This window comes from Sphaerodactylus townsendi, unplaced genomic scaffold (genome assembly GCF_021028975.2).
Source record: "Sphaerodactylus townsendi isolate TG3544 unplaced genomic scaffold, MPM_Stown_v2.3 scaffold_21, whole genome shotgun sequence".
Classification (NCBI taxonomy): domain Eukaryota; kingdom Metazoa; phylum Chordata; class Lepidosauria; order Squamata; family Sphaerodactylidae; genus Sphaerodactylus; species Sphaerodactylus townsendi.
The window spans coordinates 1,517,678-1,538,293 of record NW_025950374.1 but is presented as its reverse complement, the minus strand read 5'-3'; the positions used below and the strand labels follow the sequence as shown (position 1 = coordinate 1,538,293).

Genomic DNA, 20,616 nt, shown 5'->3' with positions numbered 1-20,616 from the left:
ATACATCCCTGCAGCGTTGAGAGCATTTAATGCCAGTCAACAAATCCTTTATGGGATCCCCATCTGGATAGGGGCATGGAGCAGAGAGGTTGAAAGGGTCCAGTCATACTTTCTGTATAAAATCCTTGGCTTGCCCCATTCTGTTCCCTATGCGGCCCTGTGCTTAGAAACAGGCCAGCATCGGCTGGAAACTCTGGCCTGGTGCCGTACATTCAAGTTTTGGGCCAGGATTTGTTTTAATCGAGATGAACTGGACTATACATCCCAGGGACGCTCCATCCTCCACACAACCCAGTGGTGGGTTAAAATCGAAGCCAAACTTAATGAGTTGGGCATTTCGTTGGAAAACCTGCTAATGCTAACAGAGCAGGAGGTCTATGGGGCTATCAAGAAGAGACTTTTTGACAGAGAGTTTCAACAGATGCTAGAGGAAGCTAATAAAACCTGTTCCCCGATCTCTCTGGGAATACCTATGGATAGACTAATTGCAGCCCAGTACCTTTATCTCCTGGATTTGAGGCCCGGTGGCGTAGAGCAATCACCTTAGCTAGGTGTAATGCCCTGCCTTCTTCCTTTAGCCTTGGACGCCACCTTGGAATCCCACATAAAGAAAGGAAATGCCCGTGTGGCATGGGTTCTGTGGAAACAGTATCTCATATGCTGTTGGATTGTCCCTTTTATGAGATAGGTAGGAAGAAGCACATAATCCCCTTCCTGCATGGAAGTGAAGGCATTACAGATAAACAGAAGGTTATATATCTTTTAAACAGCCACAACTACGAGCTGTTGGAAGCGGTGGCTAAATTTTTAAATGGTGTTATTTTAACTCGTCAGAAATTGTAAAGTTGTAAAGGCTGTTATTATCTTACTAAGCTAATCTTAAACAATCTATATGCCATTAAAGGTATTCGAAATCGAAATCGAACATAGATATCATAAACAAAGTGAGTTCACACAGTAAGAAGCACACTAGAAGATAGCACACAGACAGGCCCGACTTGTACTCCGGGCAATCCACCAACAGAAGAGTTAGCCTGCAGTGCTAAATTTAAATAGACTAAGGAATAAGGGAATTAAAAAAACCCCGCTCCCTTCAATCTTTCTTACCAATTTATGCTCACTTGCCAACAAGATAGATGAAATACTTCTTTTAAACAGATGCAATTCTGATTTTTACAACGCATCTGCCCTATGCTCTACTGAAACCTGGCTAAATGAGAGCATTGATGATAATAGCATGTGCATACCGGGGTTTCAGATATTTCGTTCAGACAGGATTTCAGAATTATCAGGGAAGAAAAAAGGAGGAGGATTATGTATATACGTCAACAAAAGCTGGTGTCAAGACATAACAATAATTCAAAAATTCTGTGATGAAAATTTGGAGTCCTTACTTATTAATTGCAAACCCTTTTATTCCCCTCGAGAGATAAATTCAGTTCTGTTTTTTTTGGTTTATATTCATCCACAAGCGTCTGTAAAAAAGGCATTAAGAACTCTAGCCGATCAGATTATGGAGGCTGAAGCCAAATACCCTGATTCACTGGTTATTATTTTGGGAGATTTAAACAAAGCAAACTTAAGGGAAGACCTACCAAAATACTTTCAGCATGTCAACTGTCCCACCAGAGGCAAGAATATCTTAGACCACTGCTATACAACACTGAAAGATGCTTATCGGTCTTTACCACGAGCAGCTGTAGGCCATTCTGATCATTGCATGATTCACCTTGTACCTGCTTACAAACAAAGATTTAAAGCCACAAAACCAATAACTAAATCAGTGAGAACTTGGACTGAAGAGGCAAAGTTAAAGCTGCAGGCTTGCTTTGACTGTACAGACTGGAATATTTTTAAAGACACCTCTGCAGATTTGGATGAACTCACAGATACTGTAACATCATATGTCAGCTTCTGTGAAGATCTTTGTATACCAACCAGGAACTTGCGTATATATAGTAACAACAAACCTTGGTTCACAGCTAAACTTAAGCAGTTACGTCGTTCCAAAGAAGAGGCCTACAGAAAGGGTGATAGAATGCTGTACAATCAGGCCAGAAATGTATTAACAAAGGAGATCAGAGCAGCAAAAAGAAACTACTCTGAAAAGCTAAAATCAGTTTTCACCAAGCGAGAGCAGCAAACATGTGGAAAACTCTCAAAAAAATATCACCTGTTACAGAAAACCACCTTCCCAAGCTGAAGGAAATCAGCAATTGGCAGACGACCTGAACGTGTTCTACTGTAGGTTTGAAAACAATCTACAGTCACCTTTCTCCACAACCTCTATCTCAGATGCACCAACAATAGCCAAACTTCCTACAACTGAACCCATTTCCATTGGGTTTTCACAACCCCTAGTGATCTCTCAGGAAAAGGAAGTTGCAGATCTATTTCACAGACAGAAGCCTGGAAAAAGCACCAGTGCCCAGACAGAGATAACACCTTCTTGCCTAAAAGTCTGCTGCTGTAAAAGCACCAATTGGCCCTCCCATCTTCTCCCAAATCTTTAACAAATCACTAGAGATGTGCTATGTTCCTTCCCTGCTTCAAACACTCCACTATCAGATCCCAGTGCCGAAGAGAAGCCTTCCATCAAGGGGAACTGGAAGCGACTACAGACCAGTTGCTCCAACATCTGTAGTTATGAAAACTTTTTTGAAAGGCTAGTGATGTACCATTTGAAAAAAACCATATCCACCCGGATCCCAACTGTTGGACCCCTTGCAATTTGTCATACCGAAAGTCAAATATAGATTGCGACCAGTCTCATGGATGCTGTTAGTATGGATCTTTGGCACTATATCCTACAGCATCTTGAATCATCAAAGACCTATGGCAAGAGGTCACTCTTTGTTGGACTTTTAGTTCAGCATTCAATACTATCAATAGACCGGACATTCTTTCCTAACCAAACTAAAATCAGCTAGCAGTAATTCCTGAGCATACTTGTAGAAGTGGGATCACAAGCTTCCTAACAGATAGGAAACAGCAGGGTGAAGCTAGGAAAAAAAAATTACACTCAGACACCTGTAAAATGATAGCAGAGGGGCCCCCCAAGGTACTGTGTACTTTCACCACTTCTCTTCTCTACTGTATACCAATGACTGCATCTCAAATGATCCAATTCTGTTAAAATACTCTGAAATTCTGCAGATGATACAGCAGTGATTGGTCTCATTAGAGACAACTTGATGAAGAGCCGCATACAGGCGGGAGGTTGAACAACCTAGCCTCGTGGTGCCACTCGGAAACCAATCTAGAACTGAACACACTTAAAACCGTAGGAAATGGTGGTAGATTTCAGTGAGGAAACCCTCCCATCCTACCTCCTCTCAAGCAATAATACTAGGACAAATACCAAGTATCCAACAGTAGAGACCTTTTAGAATTTCTAGGCTCCATCATATCTCACTTTGAACCTAAAATGGACACCTAATATCCAAAAGTAATGTCATCAAAAGAAGCACAACAAAGAATGGCACTTCTTTTCCATGCGCCAACTCAGGAAGCTTCCTAAACTGCCCAAGGAGCTGCTGATACAGTTCTACAGAGGAATCCATTGAGTCTTGTTATCTGCACTCCCTCTATAACTGTGTAATGGTTTTGGTCTCTGCAACCCAACAAGATCGAGCACAGGGACTTCAAGAGGAATAATCAGAACTGCAGAAAAAACAATTGCATAGCTAACCTGCCTTCCATTGAGGGACTCATGTATACTGCACGGGTCAAAAAAAAAAGGGCTGTGAAAATATTTACTGACCCCTCGCATCCTGGGACACATAAACTGTTTCCAACTCTTACCCTCTAAGCGTGGCATACAGAGCACTGCACACCAAGACAACTAGACATAAGAAGTTTTTTCCTGAATGCCACTTTCACTCTGTTAAACAAATAATTCCCTCGATAATGTCAAACTATTTATTATTATATATTTATTATATAATTACTGCACTACTTTTTTCATCATTCCTATTACCCATCTCCTCCCAATTATGGACTGTATGACTTATAGCCTGTGCTGACATTTCATTTTATTTTATGATTTTACATTTTATGTTTTTATTACTATTGATTGTTTCCTGATTGCTTACTAGACCTATATGACAATCATTAAGTGCTGTACCTTATGATTCTTGACAAATGTATTTTCTTTTATGTATTAACTCGAGAGCATATGCACTGGAGGATAAATTCCTTGTGCAACAATGTAACCTAAATCACACTTGGCCAATAAAGATTCTATTCTATTCTATTCAGTGTCGGGTGGGAACCAAGGTCAAAACACCCAGCACTTGACAGGATGCAGGCGGGGGACATGCCCATTAGGGGCAACAGCATATCAGCAGGAGGGGCCATCGGGAGCCTTTATAAGGCTTCGCCCCACCCTTGGCTTGCCTTGGCCCCTCCTCCGGAGCACATTGATCAGGAGAGGAGTGGGCACAGTGGCGCTTTTGGCTGGGGAGTGTTCTCAGCAGTTCTCAGCTCTTCACGTTCGGGCCAGTGGGGGGTGGGGAGTGGAGAAGTGATGATACTTGCAGCAGACCCAGTGATTATGGAGGGAGAAGAGAATGGGGAGGCAGAGCCCCACTAGCCCAGAGTGACCTTGGCTGGAGAGAAATGGCCACAAATGTACTGCAACAACAGCTGTCAAAACCTTGACACATCCTGGGGCATGTATTAAGTTATTCTTTGGACACTTGGTTGTCTGAATTTGCCCTATGATGGTGGAGTGTGGAGTGAGATTTAGTCCTCCGGTATTGATAAAACAAATGTGCTACCATAAAGAGGCCATTGTTTGTTTGTGGTTTTTTTTTGTAATTGTGTGAAATATTATTGTCAAAATAGAACATTCCCTCACATCTTTGTTCATCACCCACAAATAACTGAGCCACACATGTGTAACTTGATTCTTTTCAGTTCCTCTCATGAGGCAAGTACAATTTGCTATAGCCTAGCCCTAGACTTTCAGTGGTGGTCCCAACTGTGTGGAACAGCCTTTAAAAGATTGATAGAGGTGGTGTGAGCAAATATTTTCTGTTTCCTTATCTGGTGAATTGGCTTTGTTTCCCTGCTCCTACACATAACGCTTGCTAGGTGTAAGGCTGAACTCAGACAAAGCTAACTTTTAAAAAGGAACTTTATTGATGTATGTTGCCCTAACTACAGGGTGCTGGAACTGAGGATTCTTGTCAATCAACTCTTCCCCTCCTCCCAGCTCCTGGTCTAGGGGGGTATTGAAAGCAGTGAGGTGTTCCTGTCCCTCAGCAATGCAGACCCAAAAATACGCCTCCCGCAAATCCAGTTTGGTGAACACCTTGTCTTTGATCAAGGGAAGGGGGTATTTATTGTTCAGGGACACTGCATTTAGGCCTCTGTAGTCCGTACAGAAGCGGAGGGAGCCCTCCTTCTTCTTGCAGAAAAGGACGGGGGCCCCCATTGTGAGACTTGGAAGTTCTAAGGAAGCCTCTTGCCAAGTTCTTGTCAACAAACTTCCACAGCGCCTCCATCTCGCGGGGGCTCGTTTGATACAGTTTCCCCTTAGGAAGTTGGGCCCCCAGGACCAGTTCGCTTGAGCAGCCGGTGCTGCGGTGGGGTGGCAGGCGGTCGCACTCTGCCTCGTCAAAGGCCTTAGTGAGATCACAGTAGGGCCCCGGGAGGGCGGAGGCGCGAGATTGTGGCACTGTCAAGGAACCCGCCAAAAGCCGACCACTGTCACTGGAATGGGCAGGGGGAGGAGCCATGGGCTCTGGCAGGGCCCCACCAGGAGGGGTGGGAAGACGAACAACATGCTATGACCACCTGATGTTGGCTGGTTGTGGTGAGCTAACCAGGACATGCCTAGCACTAGGGGGTAGCTGCCCAACTTGGCCGCTACAAACTGCCGTTGCTCACTGTGCCCTGCAAATGATACAACCACTGGCTCCGACGTGGGTGGAAAGGGCCTCCCCAGTATGGTACCGTCCATCTGCTTGAACCAGAGCGGCCATTTCTTTGTCTCCTCGCGGCATGGCTAGCCTGAATGCGGAGGGGACCTTCTGATTCATGGCCACATACAGTTAGTCCTGATTTGTCACCGCGAATGGTATCAGATCCAACCGAACCAGCCTTGCTAGAATCAGAAGGTCCCCTCCGCATTCAGGATAGCCATGCCACGAGGAGACAAGGGAACGCCAAGCAACAATGTATTTCAAATGCGCAACTTCAGCCGAAGATGTGAGTATGAAGAGTCACACAATAAAGGGAGTTCTGGCTTAATATTAGATTTCCAATGATGGAAACAAAGTCTTGTTAAAACAGTCCTTTATTCAGCATCTTGCGAACAGCGTGAAAAAGCCAGAACTGACTTTTCCCCGCGCAAACTGTCAGTAATATCATTGAGGGTGCACCCCCCCCCCATGAGAACTAACAGCACAAATATGCAGACAGCGAGAGATACAATGCAAGTCCATTGGAGTTGGCCTTGATCAACACCTGCTGGAGGAAGAGCAAAAACACTCTACTGCCAGCAGTCAAGAGGCCAAGTTGCTCTGATAAAATGGCTTACCAAAGGGGGGGAAAGCGTGAGAGACGGGAGTGGGAAATTATCAGCCCGAGTGCCTCAATTTCGTGCCAGAGGCACCTCTGCTCGCTACAGCTTCCCGATGGTCTCCTTGCCACTGAGGCAAGGTGGGGCACCTCTCACTACACCTCCTGAGTTTTGATCTTATCACACTACAACAGACAATGGATGGGAAAGTCTCAAGGTAGTTTGTGGGCAAAGGATGCCAAAAGCCTTACTTCCCATCTTAACATCTGTGACCATTTGCACAACAACCCTGTGAGGCAGACCAAAAAGAGCCCAGAACAATTTGTGCACCAACTTGAGATTCTATCGCACCCAGGGGGGAGGATATACTCCAGCTGATGTTAAATTGTTCACAGCAAAATCCATTGCACAGTTAACATACGGAGCAATATATTCAACTGTATGCCTCTGGAAAAGTCATAACGACATTCCTTAGATCTCTATTTAAGACCCCAAAATGTACGCCCAACACTGTATTGAGACATGAGGCAGGAATAGCTGAAGTGGAAACTATAGTCTGGAAGAGAGCCATCTACACCCCCAGGGCCTATTATCATCATTTTTGTCAACATCACCATATCCAACCTGGTTGGAGAAGATTATTCTGAAGCTTATATTGGGCTAGACCCTATGTTGGTGCTTGAATTGGACTTATCCTCAGCAATTAAGATGGTTTATCAATGATTGGATGACATTGATTACCATTTCCTGCTCTATATAGACCACTGAAATCTTGGATTGGTATGGTAATGGCCCCTTACATTCAACACATTACCATAGCGAAATAGAAGTGGGCCTTTTCTAGAGCACGGTTTGATGCATTTCCATCATCCATGCTTATGGACAGATTTAGGAAAACTCCATGGCATTTGAGGAAATGTGTTTGTAACTCTGGGGATGTGGATTCTATGACATATTTTGCTGCATACGGCAGAAAGAGAGCTCTTCATTTTACCTCTACTTATTCAGTATGGCTTGATAATTTCAAAGGACCCTGATCAAGGGATTAGGAAAATGTTGTTAGAAGACAAGGATGTAACTGTCTCTCAGCAGGTAGCAAAGTTTTGTGCACTAGCCCATAAAAAACGCAAGGTCCTACTTAGCCAGGGAATGAGCTGAAATTCAAACATCTATTCAACTAGTTAGTTGTTTATTAGCTGTTGCAATCTGCTATTATGGATGTGAGGTGTTGTTTTGTTTTTACTGGCTTTTGGCCATTTTAAACTATTTCATTTGTGCACCAAACAGTTCTGCCGGTAATCCAATTTGCAAAACAGAGCTCTTGCCCCTTTTCCAAAAAGCAGAACTAAAAAAACAGAGTGAGAAATCAGAACCAAACTGCACTGCGAAAAAGATTTTATTTTCATTCAGCAGCCAAGCATTTCCAAATGAACCTCATCTGAGCTTCCTGAGTATTCATTCCGATTTGCTGACACAAACACACAATGTATCACGGCACCCGACAAAACCCACGGGAGGTGGTGCTGCCTCGGTTCTTCCCCTCACACTTTCCGACAGGAGCCACAGCCTGTCCCTGGCTACAGCTGGGTCGTTCAGCCATGGAGACACTTTGGGCAACAGGCTGATCTCCAGGTTACTCGTCCACCAGTTGATCAGCCCATGTTCTTCCTATTGCCGTAGCCTCTTGGATGCATATCCTTCCAGTCATCCCATTCTCGTGCCTTCCACACGGAGTCTTTCTCCTCCTCCTCCTCCTTTTCCTTCTGCTGCTCTTCTGTACCTGCTACAGGCCAAAAACAAATTCAGATGACAATTGACTTGAGCAGAGGTCAGATCTTGGGAGGTGGCAGAGCCACCAGGGACGCCGAGGTCTCAGGGCAGAAACATTAGAAGCCCATCTCTTCAGAAGGTGCCCTGCAAGACAGACTGCTGTTGAACAAGGGGGCCAACCAGCTGTCCTGAAGGACCACCAAAAGGCATCCCCCTGATGCTGCCTCCTTGGATTGGTCTTCAGAGCTTTGTGGAATCTGTCCATTCTGTCTCTGCCTGCTCTCCCTTGACAGTGGGTGGTGGCAGTTATACTCTCTCATGAAAGAGAGTTTGTGAATCAAACGCTACATCTTCCTGTGCCCAGGCCCCCCCCCCCCCCCAATTCTCTTTAAAGATAAAAAAAAATCATACTTACACACCGGCTTCATCAAAACCATTATTGTGGCCATGTTAAATGTAGAGCTTAGATTAAAAAGTTTTTTCAGTGCTTCAGACGGCTATGTGGCAACATTTTCGCTTCCTAAAGCTCCACCTGCCATTTTCCTCCAGGCAGCCTTGGCGCCCACTGCACTGCGCTGCTGGCCGGCCTGCCTGCCTGCCTGCCTGCTCCCCCCCCCCGCTCCCACCTCCCCAAGCCACTCCTTGCCATCCACCTCAAGCCTCCCCTATCCATCCTCCCCCCACCCCAAGCTCAGGACCAGGTAGGTGGGAAGCATTCTGCTGGGAGGAGGGGGGGAGCTGCTATGGCTTCAATTAAGTCCACTGTGCCCCCCACCCTTTGCTAGTGCCCACTGCATCTCAAGCAAGGAAACCCCAAAGCAGGCAAATGCTTTGTCTGGCGTGTCCTTGCTTGCAAGCAAGGAAACGTCAGAGCAGCAAAGGGCTGGGACTGCTGTGGGGATCCAGGAGGCGGCGAGGGGGGGGGGGGCGCGATCAGGTAAGGAGTGGCTCTTCCCTGCCCCTGCCTGTTTTGGAGTTACCACCCTAGACTTATACACAAGTCATTAAGTTTTCTCAGTTTTTGGTGGTAAAATTAGGTGCCTCGACTTATATACGGGTTGACTTATACACGAGTATATATGGTAACTTTCCTACTTTTTACTACTTTCCAATTCTCTGGTATGGAGCTCAATTTTAGGGAAGAACTTCATACACTGCTTAAAAGATTAACACATTTCACATTTGATTTCTTTAAGAGCCCTTGTGCATGAGGTCACCTGGACCTGGAAACTCACCTTATTACTTATTCTCAACTCTACCCTCAGGGTTAAAAAGGGAAGGGCACCATTCTGCATCAATTTTAATATTTTATATATAGTTGTATTTTTAATTGTATATATTGTTGTTTTGAAGAGAGAAGTTTATAAATTGAAGAATTAAATTATAATTTTGTATATTAGCCTTAGAATTTCATCTGCCTTCTGTGATGTCTGCACCTGACACACTGGGAAGGCAAGCCCCCCTGCTGAAGAGATGCCTGTTTAGAACTGACTGGCAAATAAGACCCCCTCCTCCAATAATCTTTCCACCATCATCTTATTTTAACCCTTCTACACCAAATACCTGTGGCTGCTTGTGAGATGCCCTGGTCAGGCAGGGCTCCTTGCTTCTGATGCCGCTCGTACCAGTCGTCCACTGTCATGGTTGCCAGACTAGGGTAGCCCGCTCCAAACACCCTACCAAATAAAGTCAGGTCTGAGCCATGATTCTACACAAACTCAACATGTGGGATGCCAGAGATCACTACGAAGAGTGGAGCCAGGTGCGAAGCAGCCAACTCTGAGACTTACTTCCAAAGCTGTCAAAGGGAGCTAAGTCACATACACCACCCATCCACCCATCCCAACTCAACAACAGAGTGGTATACTTCGCCTGTGCAGCGTCTCGGGTAAGGATGAAAGATTTCATTGGCGGCCTCGGAGGATGTGATGGTCGAGTGGCTGAACCCTGGAGACAGGACAGAAGGAAGCATTTTTTTACTACTATAGGGTTTCTCTTGACACACCCCTGATAGTGGCTTCCACTTAAGTCTGCCTGCAGTCTCATAGCCTTGCTATTCACTCCACACACTTTCATCGGGGTATACCTGACTCTAGTTTGTGGCCCAACAGGGAGAAAATCATTATATCCTGTAATTATGAACATGAGGCTATTGTAGATATTTTCCAACTTGGTGCGATTTATTCAGGTTTTGGGTTTCCTCAAATATTGAATCTATTTTTTACCCGTGTTCGATCTTATCAAGGGTAAAAAAGATACAAAAAGCTTAGAACACGCAGCATTTATAGAAAATGTTGCAGCACATAGACAGCCTTGTCATCTCATGACAGGGCTTGTTCTACTGCTACTTTTCAGGCAGAAAAAGATGAAGGATGCTAACTAGCCCAAGACCTGCCAATCATACTAATGACTGACCTGACTCAAATCCAGTGGCGTATCTGCAGAGAATTGAGCCTGAGACAAGAATTGATTTAGCCCCCCTGCCGCCCCGCCCCCCCGGAAAATGATTGTGAAGCGGGCAGTCCATGGCACTCCATGATACAGATTGGTAGCCTGAAATACCAAACGGCAGGGTTTTTAAAGAATACAGTGATTATGACTGGTTTATATTATTTGAAACTGATTTAACTACTTTCTTAAACAACTGCCTGTTGAATGGGCCATTTGTGAAGCAAGGCTGGGGAACAGATCTACACTGGAAAGCACATGCATGAAAGGGCAATTATGCTGCCCTGTATCATTAGGAAGGGATAGCTGATGATCATCTTCTCAGTAACCTGCATGCAGAACAGCTACTAACACAGAGAGGCGTATCTGACAGATGTGTAAGCCAGTTTCCCCGAAGACCAGTTTGGGTGAGAGGCTGGCAACTTTCAGTGGGAAAACAGTCTTTGGAACTGCATCCCTCACAAAAGCAATCAGTTAAAAAGGAACTCAAGTTGATCAAAAGTATGATGGAGTTTTATGTACTGTGTCAAAAACTCTGTGCATGTCAGAAAGAAGGCAGAATTCAAAGATGTAATCACCTCTTTAAAAAATATTTGTGGTTTTTCTAGTACAGCTTAGCTAATGTCTTCTTTATGGGACTGGAATATTAAATGAAAGTGGGGTTTCTCTAATGAAAGTTTAAGGCAAAGAATCCTTCATGAGAGATCTAGTTGTGATGTTTCTAGCTCCTAAAGATCTGCCAGTCCTCAAGTTTGCCGCTTAGCTAAAAAAAATAAGGGGTGGGGGTGGGGAGACTTGTTCAAGACACACTGGATGAGTCTGATGCACCTTTCTTGCTCACTTGCCACTGTCACTGGCCCACACACTCACTGGCCCCCACTCTGTCTTCCTAGGGGAAGGAGAAAGGGAGGAGCTTGCGGGGCAGGGCTAGGCGGCGGGTGCTCCAAGGCCCTCTGTGCTCTGGGAGCCCTGGCCTCGCTGGGGAGGAGGGGATGCAAGAAAGCAGAGGGGGAGCAAGGGCTCCAGAGAGCACCACGCTTGGTGTGCCCTGGGCTTGCCAGGGAGGTGAGAGAGTGGCTTTGTGGGTAGGTGGCACTAGGAGGCAGCCAGGGAGGGGTGAAGGGAGGGAGGGGGCGGGCAGCCAAAAGGCACCCCCATGTGACTCAGAAACCAACCACCCCCCCCCCCCCCCCAAGATATGCCAGTGCTAAAATCTACCAGTTTGGCCAAGAACCTCACTATACACCTTGTGGAGAAATGGCTCATCCCCCCACATTTTTTCTTTTGCCTCCTCCACTTCTCCAACCAGGTACCATAGATCTGAAGGACTTAGAAATCCCAGATCAACATCAGGAAGTACTACCTGACCTAGATGGAAATGATATCTTGACCCAGTCTGACCTGGTCAAAGGAGGATGGGGCCTGGGATCTGATAAATTGAGGGGAAGAGAGAGGCGAGGCCTCTTTGCTCAGGTCTCTCTGGAAGAGAGCAGAGCTCTTGCCTGAACTGGGAGGGCGGCAGCCATTTTCCGGACCATGTGCCAGGTAATGTGAGCTCTTTGCAAATTGCAACATTTTAAGCTTTAAGGACCTACCCTGCTTTCTACCATCTCCTAGCCAGGGTATGTATTAGTGATAGGGGCAGGGGATTTGCGTTTATGTCGCCTTTTCTTTGGAAACCCTTGCTAAATCTGGTGCTGTGCTAAAACATACGGTAATCACTTTCTTTTTAATAAATACTTTTTGAACCTTGGATGTGGAGGACAATTCTCTGTATCACGTATGCCCCACTGCCTTGGTCACGTTATTTAAACAGGAGGTAGAGGAAGGCTGAGCAGCTTTTCCTCCAGGATCTCTAGTCTACCCTTTGGAACCCAGGAGAGGGGAACCAAGGGGGAAACTGAGGCAGAGGCCTCACAGTTGGAAAGGAAGCTTGGAAATCCTGATCTTCCCCAGTGGGCAGTCCTCAAATGATCAGGTGGTGGCAGCATACCCAGAGAGAAAGGTAGCCCTCCCCAGAAAAAGTTGGTAACTCCTGGGGGCGTGCAGAGTTCAAAATAGGGCCTGCCAGCCAAAAGCAAGCCCGTTTTGCCACACACCTGTTCATAGACAATCTAAGCCAGAGGTCCCCAATCTTTTTGGGGCTGCAAGTGCTGTTGGAAAGCTTTTTCCTGGACTGCCTCATGTCCGTTTGAAGAATGGAATGCTTTAGTTATAAAAGCCCCCAGGCGCTGAAAGCAAGCAGTCTAGCCAAGCCTTACAACTGCCATGCCAACGCTCTACAAGTGCAGGGCTGTCTTCTTTGCGGGGGAGAAGCTGCTGGCAATTCTCCACTTGCCATCCGAAGCAGCACATTTAAGAACCACTTGTGCCATATTTCACCATCCCAGATCTTAAGCCCACCTAGAAAGATAGGATTCACTCACTTCTGCAAAACTCATCTCACTTTCCCACCTGTCTCAAAGCATCACGCCGGCTGAGGATCGCTATTTCCTGGTCGATGCTTTCGATTTCATCAAGGCTCACGTTGACCCATTTTGTTATCTGTAGCAAGTAGAACTCCCGTATCTGTTCTTCCTCGGCTCGCCCGCTGTCTAGGACAGCTTTCAAAGAAGCCAACCTGTTCTCCATCTCCTTCTTCTGCTTGTACCTGTTTTTTTTGGGGGGGGGGAGGAGGAGGAGGACAGGGCGCTCAAGGATCCTACAGCACAGCTCTTTCTCATGGCTCAACCCAAAAATCCACCAGTGCAACAGCACCATCTATGAACTAAAGACAGACACCTGTTTGCGACCTGTTCTGAGAGCTTTCTCCATAAATGCACAGAAACGTACTGGGGATTCACAGAGCCAGCGCTTGCAGTTATAAGAAATGAACGCCCTTTGAAACTGGAGTGGCCACCTGGGGGCTGCTCGTCCACCACAGCTCGCCCTGAGCTTTCAGGCCTCCGTCTCTGCCAGTAACAAGCAGGGAGTCGGCCAGACTCGATTCAGGGCTGCTGCACTGGTTTCCCAGTTTGCCCCTGCATGCCTCGCTGGGCGACTTGCTCAGGCCCAGCAGCCACCTCCTCCAGCCGCCCACACACCTCCCCATCAGGCAACCCCGGCAGTGGCTCCACAATGACCGGACACCAGGGGCCGCTCGTCCGCTCTGACAGCTTGGCTGGCTCCCGGTGTCCAGACCCAACTCACCTGAGCACCTTGCTACAGCCACCGCGCACCTTTTGCCACTTAGCAGGCCTTTTTGCGGGGGAGGGAGGGAGGCTGAGGCGCAGACAACAGACCCCCCCCCCCCCGAGAGCGAGCAGCCTCTCCCAGTGTTGAGGGAGGCCCGGCCCCGGCCCAGGTGCTGCACCAAGATTCGGGCGACCCGGCAGGGCTGTCGTGAGAGAACAGCCCCGGTTAGGGGGGGAGGAGGAGGGGGACCCCAGCGCCCCAGGGGAGACCCCCCCCCCGCCGCCGCCGCCGCCCTCCTCACCTCTCGATCTTGGCGTGGCGGGAGGCGGCCATGGCCAGCAGCGGCGTCTCGTGGGCGGGGCCGGCCGCGCGGTCTTCGGGGGCGCCGCTGGGGTCGTCGGGGGGCCGGTCGGGCGGCCGGGCGGCGGCGAGGCGGTAGTCGCGGCAGAGGCGCAGGAAGTCGCCGAAGCAGGCGCGGGCGCGGCCCAGGTGCTCGAGGCGCCTGGCGGGGTCCGGGCCGCCCACCTGCCGCAGGACCAGCGCGCCCAGCAGCGCCGGCACCAGCATGAAGCGCAGGTCGGCCGACGCCACCTCCTCCAGCTCCTCCTGCCGGCTGCGGGGACAGACGTGGGCCGCGCTCAGCCTCGCTCCGCCCGCCCCCGGGGCATGTGCAGAGCGCGGCACCCCCCGCCCCGCCCCGCCCCGCCCCGCACCTGAAGAGGTCCAGCTGGGCCACGCCGTCGGCCGCGCGCTCCAGCAGGGCGATCCCGCGCTGCACCTTGCTCTGCACCGCGGCTGCCCCCGACGACGGGCCCGCGTCCGCCTCCACCTCCTCCAGCAGCCGCCACGCCGACTCCAGCAGCTCCCCCAGCCGCGGCGCCTCCGGCCCCGACTCCTCCGCCGCCGCCGCCGCCGCCGCCGCCATCTCCGCGGGGCTCAGCGCCGGGGCGGGGGACGGCGGCCGGAAGTGCGCCCCCCGTGGGCTGCGGAGGCCGGCGCCACCATTTTGCGCGTGGGCACGTAGAGGCGGGACTTCCTCTGCCCGCGCTCGGGAGCGCCCCCTGCCGCTCTGGCCGGAGGCCTCCGTGGCTGTGGAGGGCGGGGCTTGTGCCCCTGAAGATGCCCGCCGGAGGCGTGCGCCCCGCCCCCCCCCCCGCAGCCAGCCAGCCAGCCAGGCGGGCCAGGGAAGGGGCTGGGGCGCAGCTCCCACCACTGGGCCTGATGGCCCTCGAGGCCGCGAGAGCGTCTGTCCTGGGCCGCCTGCACGGGGATGAGCAGGAGGAGGAGGAGGAGGAGGAGGGGCGACCACGTGGGCCTGCCAGGCCGCCGGAGAGGAGCGTGAGGGGCGGCCGGGCCCTCGCAGGCGGCAGGCAGGCGGCCCGACACAGCCGGGGAGGCGCCCCGGCAGCACCTGCAGCGGGCTCGGAGCCTCGGGGCTGCGCGGAGCGGAGCGGGCCGGCTGCCTGCTGCCCCTGGGCGGCGTCGGGGCTTCGTTTTGCAAACCTCCCTGAGACCTCCGCGGCGCGAATCTCACCCGCTTCTCCAGCAGCCACCTCCGGGACGCACCGTCCGGCCGCCCCGCAGTTTCCCTTTTGCTGCATAGTAACGCAGGCTGATGTGACCATCTAGCTCAGTGGGGAAAGAAGGGTCACGTGCAGCCTGTAAGCGTCTTGTCTGCAATATTGTGAGGCTACCTGTAGCCCATGGGGTGGAAAATCCCCCACAGAAGCTGCCCAAATCCTACATTTCCTTTCATTTAAAACACTGTCTTTGATTGTCGGTCTCTTGGATGGCAAAAACTAACATGCGCGTTAAGGTGCAGCCATTTGCAAGGGTTTCCAGTCTGCATTTGCAGGGTTGTTCATGGACAACTAAGAGCCCATTACAAGCTCTGGCTGAAAAGGTCTTAGGATGGCAACTAAACCCTGTGCTGTCATAACTTGGAAAAGGTTCAGTGGAAGCAGGTGTGAGGTAGGCATTCGACCGTGTGGTGGCTGTCTACCTAAGGCCCACCCACCCTGGAGACACCTCTGAAATGCTACACCAGCTTCTGAAGCCCAAGGAAACTTTGGGGTGTAAAAAGAGGCAGCTCTTGCCCCCCTCTTTGCTGCTGGACCCGGCAGAGAGCCGTTCGGACGACTCTTGACATGCATTTGAAACATTATTTGCAGAGGAAACTAACAATCCTGGGCAGGTTTACTTCAATCACATTTGTTTGGCTTCAGTGGGTAGCTCTGCACAGAATCACCCTGCAGCTACCATGTGGGATGGGAATGAAAACTGATCCAGCGTCCTCTTGAAATGAAAGAAAAAGGGGATGTGGCTCAGCAAAAAATCCTCTGCTGGGCACCCAGAAGGTCCCAGGTTCAATCCCTGACATCTCCAGTTAGAAGGACCTGGTCGTAGGGAATGTGAAAAGACCTCAGCCAGAGAGCATCTGCCAGTCTGAGTAAAGCAGCCCTTTACTCCAGGGAAAGCGATCTCTGTAGTATGGAGATCAGTTGTAATTCTGCGAGCCCCAGAGACTGGTGTCCCTATCAGCATGATGTCGTGGTTAAGAGCAGTGGACTCTGATCTGGAGAACTGGGTTTGATTCTTCGCTTCTCCACATGAAACTTGCTGGGTGGCCTTGGGCTAGTCACAGTTCTCTCTGAACTCTCTCTGCCTCACAAGATGTCTCTTGTGGGAAGAGGGAGGGAGTTTGTAAGCCACTTTGAGTTTCTTTATAGGAGAGAAAAGTGTGGTATAAATCCATACTCTTCTTCCTCTACCTGATCCTCCACTCCCAGCCTCAGGGTGTGTGTGTGTGTGTGTGGGGGGGATGCTTATGCCCAGGGGCCTCGGGTGGACGGCCGGTGTGGAAGTCAGAGGCTGCATCCCAGCCTCTGCCCCATTTTGCTGCTATCTGACTGGCTGCTGGACACAAGTGAACTTTGGATTTCTGGGACAGTATCCCATTACTGGGAATCAAACCCATGCCTGTCACAGTCCTGATAGAGAGCCAGGGTGGTATAGTAGTCAAGAGCAGGTGGATTCTAATCTGGAGAACCGGGTTTGAGTCCCCATTCCTCCACCTGAGTGGCAGAGGCTTATCTGGTGAACCAGATGTATTTCTGCACTCCTACATTCCTACTGGGTGACCTTGGGCTAGTCACAGTTCTCTCAGAACTCTCTCAGCCTCACCAACCTCACAAGGTGCCTGTTGTGGGGAGGGGAAGGAGCTTGTCAGCCACCTTGAGTCTCCTTATAGCAGAGAAAAGTGGGGTATAAATCCAAACTTTCTTCTTCGCTGCAGCTGCAGTGTTGCTCTGCATCCCCCCCTGGACTGGGAAAAAACTGGGGTGCTTGAATCCATCCTGGCTTGTCCTGGGCGGCTCACTGGGGTTGCCTTCAGAGGCATGGTGGGCCACTGCGAGGATCAGAGGGCTGGACTAGAGCAGGGGTCTGCAACCCGCGGCTCCGGAGCCTCATGCGGCTCTTTCAGCCTTATACTGCGGCTCTGCATGGCCTGGAGGTCGGAGGGTAGCATGGGCGTGTCCCTCCAGAGCAGTGCTGGAAGGAAAGGTGAGTGGAGGACCCGAACCGTAGGTGGCTCCGTGTGGAGCCGTCTCTCCGGCTCGGTAGATCTTCGGGCCATGGAAAACGGGTCCAAATGGCTCTTTGGGTGGTAAAGGTTGCCGACCCCTGGACTAGAGGGACTCTGGTCTGATCCAGCAGGCTGGTTCTTGTGTTCATGAACATGGCCACGCCCCCTTCCCTGTGAGTTTGCCTGGCAAAAGAACAGTTGACTGCAGGCAGGGAATTGAGTCCACATATGTGGAGCCCACCCCATGGGCTTATTGCCTTTGCTACTGGCAGCAACACCATATCCAAGCTGGCTAGAAAAAATAACACTTAAACTTACACAGTGTGGCTTGGATCCTGTACAACTATCGGAACTGGATCATTGCAGAGCAACAGCCTTGGTCTATCAACGGCTCAATGACATTGAAATGCAAACAGATTTCCCCTTGTTACCGGTGTTATATAAACCATTAAAATCTTGGACAGGTATCTCGGCTGCCCCTTACCTGTCCAATATAACATCTACGAAATGCCGCTGGGCCTTTTCCAGGGCCCGTTTTGATGCTTTTCCATCAGCCAATCTAATGGGCAGATTTCAAAAAATCCCACGACATAGGAGACTATGTGTTGCAACTCAGGGGAAGTGGACTTTGTATTACATATTTTATTGCATTGTGAACTCCATAAAGGGGAAAGGGAGGCTTTAATTCATCCAGTGTTTATCCAGTACAGAAATTTAACTAGAGTTAATTCCGATTCAGTTCTTGTGAGAATTTTGCTGGAAGACCGAGTTTCTCTTATATCTCAGCAGGTAGCTAAATTTTGTATGCTGGCATATAGTAAGAGAAGAGTCATGTTGGGACCAAGAGCCGGACCACATGAGGTGACCGTGGTAATGCTACAAGCTGATGATATTCTTTGTGTGGATTCTGTATCGTGGATTTCTGTACAAATTCGATTTTTCTTTTGTTTATTGTTCTTCCTTTTTCTTGTTCTTCTCTATTCTTTTTTGCTGGCCTAATGGCCGTAATAAAACTGACTGAAACACATGTGTGGAGCTCCCTGGTGTATGTTAACTCTCGGGCCTGTTGTTCGTGTCCCTGCTCTCCTTGTGGGCGAAGGGGCTGGCTGCTGCTTTCTCCCTGTCTCCTGGTGCTCTGCATGTGGGCAGGAGCTGCACGACATGAGGAGGCTGTGGCTGCATCCATGGGCAGCAGTTGACTGTATACGTGTGTGCCACTCATAACGGCATCCGTGGCACACCACACTGCAGGGCGGCCCTGGACTCTGATGCAGTTGCTATGCTGTCCGTCGCTTGCTGTGGAGGTCTATCACAGATTTCCACTCTGAGATATTTTTGGAGATGACGTGCCAACCAGCATTGGGGCCACACTATTGCCAGCACGCCGCTTGCACTGGTTAGACTGGGGTCGTTTGGCATTTTAAATTGTGTACTTACATCAAATGGTACATTTACATATTCACTAAATTATAAATGATGCATTTTTGTTATTAGAAGAAGAGTTATATCCCCCTTTCTCTCCTGTAGGAGACTCAAAGGGGCTTACAATCTCCTTGCCCTTCCCCCCTCACAACAAACACCCTGTGAGGTGGGTGGGGCTGAGAGAGCTCCGAAAATCTGTGACTAGCCCAAGGTCACCCAGCTGGCGTGTGTGGGAGTGCACAGGCTAATCTGAATTCCCCAGATAAGCCTCCACAGCTCAGGCGGCAGAGAGGGGAATCAAACCTGGTTCCTCCAGATTAGATACACGAGCTCTTAACCTCCTACGCCACTGCTGCGCCTCCTACACTACTGCTATTAAAGCAGTAAAATATGTTTAGGCATGGCTAGGAAGTAATATATTTTCTACACTATTACAGGTTCTCCCCACTCCCACCCTTCAGTGTTTTCCCAGGGTATCAATATTTCCAAAAGCTGTATATGTCTCCATAGGACCTCTTCCTACTTGTGGTTTTTGAGGAACGAGGCAAGACAAATGCAAAGAATTGTGCAGAAAAACATACATAAGGGCATAGCGTTGGCTGTGATATCTTGATATCGTGCACTCTTGATAATGCAAGTCACCGAGTTTCTCCTCCTTACATTCTGACAATCTAATGCCAGAGCAGGAATGCATTATTTTGCTAACGATAAAAACCAGAACATGAGTCACCCCATTACTCTGTAATTCAGCAAAATGTCCATTTTGTGTTTGAGGTGTTAAAATGTGCTCTTAGCAGAAAAAGATGCATATGAATATGGTTTTTTAATGTTCATTTCCCTGGTATCCCAGCCTTTCCTCCAGCTGAAAGAAATGTGCCTGTGGTCCCCCTGCCCATAAGTGTAACTGCCTTTTGCATGTGAGGTTTCCCACATTCAAGTACTGGCAATTTGACCAAAGCAAAGAACTGTGGAGTAAACGTGTGTGTGTGTGTGTGTGTGTACATGTATCTTTGTTTTCCAACTGCTGGCAAAATGAAATGAAAAAAAAGCGCCGGTGCCTGGGAAGGCTGTGCTGATACCAGCTCCTCCCTGTGAGGCTTGGCATGTGGGCACAGGCCAGAATATTACTGCAAAGGAAAGGATGAGTCTCTTGGCCACTTGATGGCAGCACAGAGTAAGGAAAAAGGTTTTCATCAAGAGTTGGGGAATGCAGGTAGCGCTGGCACAACTGGCCAGAAGGACGTCTTGACTGTGTTCATTTGGTTTGTCCTGATGACAGATATTCAGGGTTTGCAACTGCCAGTCTAAAGGCTGCTTCTTCTTGGTTTAGAGACCTTGTATAGGGAAGTAGCCATAAAATTCTGCTTATTTTGGTAACGCAGGACAGGTCAAGCTTAACTCCCTCCCTCTTCAATCATTAAACATTTTACACTGAAATTCTACGCAGAGTTACTCTACTGTAAACCTACTGAAATAAATGGTTAGTCTGATATGAGGTTGCATAGAATGGTCCTGCTTTCCACTCCCCTGGAACCCAGATGCTCTCTGCATCCTTCTCTCATACAAGAAGGATTGTAAAGAGATGGGGGGACTTTTTAAAGAGAGGGACTGACCAATAGCACTTCTTGCATCCTGTAAGGCTCAGCTACAGAACTCCCCCTTCTCCAAAATTTCCATCTGGCACAGA

At 49.1% G+C, this 20,616-nt stretch overlaps 1 protein-coding gene across 1 annotated transcript; it reads right to left on the bottom strand.

Moving 5' to 3' along the window:
- Positions 1–7,907: 7,907 nt before the first annotated feature.
- IGBP1 (immunoglobulin binding protein 1) lies at positions 7,908–15,522 on the bottom strand. Its single transcript, XM_048482764.1, has 7 exons — positions 15,132–15,522; positions 14,635–15,010; positions 14,223–14,534; positions 13,202–13,397; positions 10,167–10,246; positions 9,863–9,975; positions 7,908–8,312 (listed from the first exon to the last, which is right to left on the bottom strand). Exons 1-7 carry the CDS (start codon positions 15,520–15,522, stop codon positions 8,182–8,184), a joined length of 1,599 nt encoding a protein of 532 aa, XP_048338721.1. The 3' UTR covers positions 7,908–8,181.
- Positions 15,523–20,616: the final 5,094 nt, after the last annotated feature.